This window comes from Triticum dicoccoides, chromosome 6B, assembly GCF_002162155.2.
Source record: "Triticum dicoccoides isolate Atlit2015 ecotype Zavitan chromosome 6B, WEW_v2.0, whole genome shotgun sequence".
In the NCBI taxonomy this organism is placed as follows: Eukaryota; Viridiplantae; Streptophyta; class Magnoliopsida; order Poales; family Poaceae; genus Triticum; species Triticum dicoccoides.
In genome coordinates, this window is record NC_041391.1 from 187345586 (window position 1) to 187347579 (window position 1994).

At 45.8% G+C, this 1994-nt stretch overlaps 1 protein-coding gene across 1 annotated transcript in view; it reads right to left on the reverse strand.

Annotated features, from left to right (window-relative positions):
* The window catches only part of LOC119326217 (polyubiquitin-like), a 2390-nt gene extending 745 nt beyond the window's left edge, over positions 1-1645 (reverse strand). The window contains exons 1-2 of the mRNA XM_037599910.1: positions 1494-1645; positions 26-301 (exon numbers count right to left, since the gene is read on the reverse strand). Coding sequence (XP_037455807.1) covers positions 26-301 — 276 coding nt within the window. The 5' untranslated portion in view covers positions 1494-1645. The remainder of the gene's footprint in view (positions 1-25; positions 302-1493) is intronic.
* Between the last annotated feature and the right edge of the window lie 349 nt (positions 1646-1994).

The window sequence follows — 1994 nt, forward strand, 5'->3', positions numbered from 1 at the left end:
TGTCAATGGTGTCGGAGCTCTCGACCTCCAGGGTGATGGTCTTGCCAGTGAGGGTCTTCACGAATATCTGCATGCCACCACGCAGACGCAGGACAAGGTGGAGGGTGGACTCCTTCTGGATGTTGTAGTCAGCGAGGGTACGGCCATCCTCCAGCTGCTTGCCAGCGAAGATGAGACGCTGCTGGTCCGGAGGAATGCCCTCCTTGTCCTGGATCTTGGCCTTGACATTGTCGATGGTGTCAGACGACTCAACCTCAAGGGTGATGGTCTTGCCTGTCAGTGTTTTCACAAAGATCTGCATCTGCAAAGAAGAATCGCATGGACAAGAAATAAAGAAGAACCTCAAGGGTGATGGTAAGAATAAAGAAGCAGACCAGGCAAACTCACAATGATGGAACAACAAATACTAATGCATGGACAAGCTCACAATGATGGAACAAGAAACACAAATGCATGGACAAGCTCACAATGATGGAACAACAAACAGAAATGCATGGACAAGCTTCTACAGCAGCAGCATATTTTTTTCATTAATAAAGATATTAAAGATCATAGGGCCAAGCGTATGTAACACAAATGTCTACAGATTTCATTAATCTAATGATTCAACATAGCAGCCAGACATGCTTACATTATCTAAGATAGCTTCAGGGTAACAAATCAAGCACATCTGACACTAATCTACATGTATTTGCTAACTCAATGATTCCACAAGCTTCAGGAGAAAAACATCTACAATCCTATGCCTATTAGGACGATCTTGGTACAACAGCAATCAGATAAAAAGCAATAGATCAGGCAGCTACTATTTAGGATCATAAAGATTTACCAAGCCAGAGCGGAAATGTAATAATAGATAAAACATGCATAGATTAACATATGAGACCATACGGCATCACGAACTCATGTGGAAGACGGATATTAACCCTAAAGTAAAAAATAGGAAATAAACAGAAAATCCCTACGAATTCACTAAAGCTTAACCAATCTACCAACGCAGATATATAAGCTTATACACCAAGCCAGAGACTCAAACAGACATATTTTCTTCATCAAAGAGATACCAGCGAGCAAATAGGTTCATGCACATCTAGACTATCAATTTTCTCACGGATTTGCATATAGTTGTTGGGCATGCTATCAGAACGAAACCTATCTTCGGGTCAAACCAATCTACAATCTTAGGCCTACAGATCAGGCAGTAGACGCGTCTAGAGATAATTTTATATGGTATAAAAGCTACTTGGGCGAATCTATCAAGCAGGAAGACGAACTAGTACATAAACATGCATAGATTAACAAACGGGACCACATGTCATCAAGGAATTCATCCTGATCAACCCATTCAATACGCGAAATCCCTACGAATTCGCTAAATCTTCACCGATCTAACAACAGATCGGAGCCAAATTCCACAGTACCACACGTCCAACGAGAGCACTACGGAAACGTAGATCTAGACGATACGGGGAGAGGGGAAGGAATCGCCGTACCTTGAGGCGGTGGGGATTCGACGAGCCTGGAGTCGATCGGAGACGAGATTGGTTGGGGATTTGTTGGTTCCGCTCCTGGGAGCTGTTGTGAGGATTGGAGGCTGGGAGGGGTGGGTATTTATGCCGGTTGGTGACGGGCCGGGTGGGGGAAGAATCCCGTGCCGTCACGGTTCCGTCTGTTGGACGGGGTACGTCTGGTGCTCGTCTCCGCCACGCGATCTCCGCGAAGGACCCGACGGCCGCGGAGGGTTCGAGAGAGGACGGCCGTCTACCCCGGGCGGGGTTGATGGCCGTTAGCCACCCGCTCACGCCGTTAAATGGACGCTTCGTCCGTGTCGCTGACAAGTATGGCGCGCTGGTCTGGTCTGTGTAGGAGTGATGATCGTAAGTTGAGTACTCTCTATTGATGTTAATTAATAACTCTACAACAAAATGCTATGCTAATTAACGCGTCATTGTGTTCCACTCCTAGAAATAAAATTCCACTGAGCTAATTAGGGC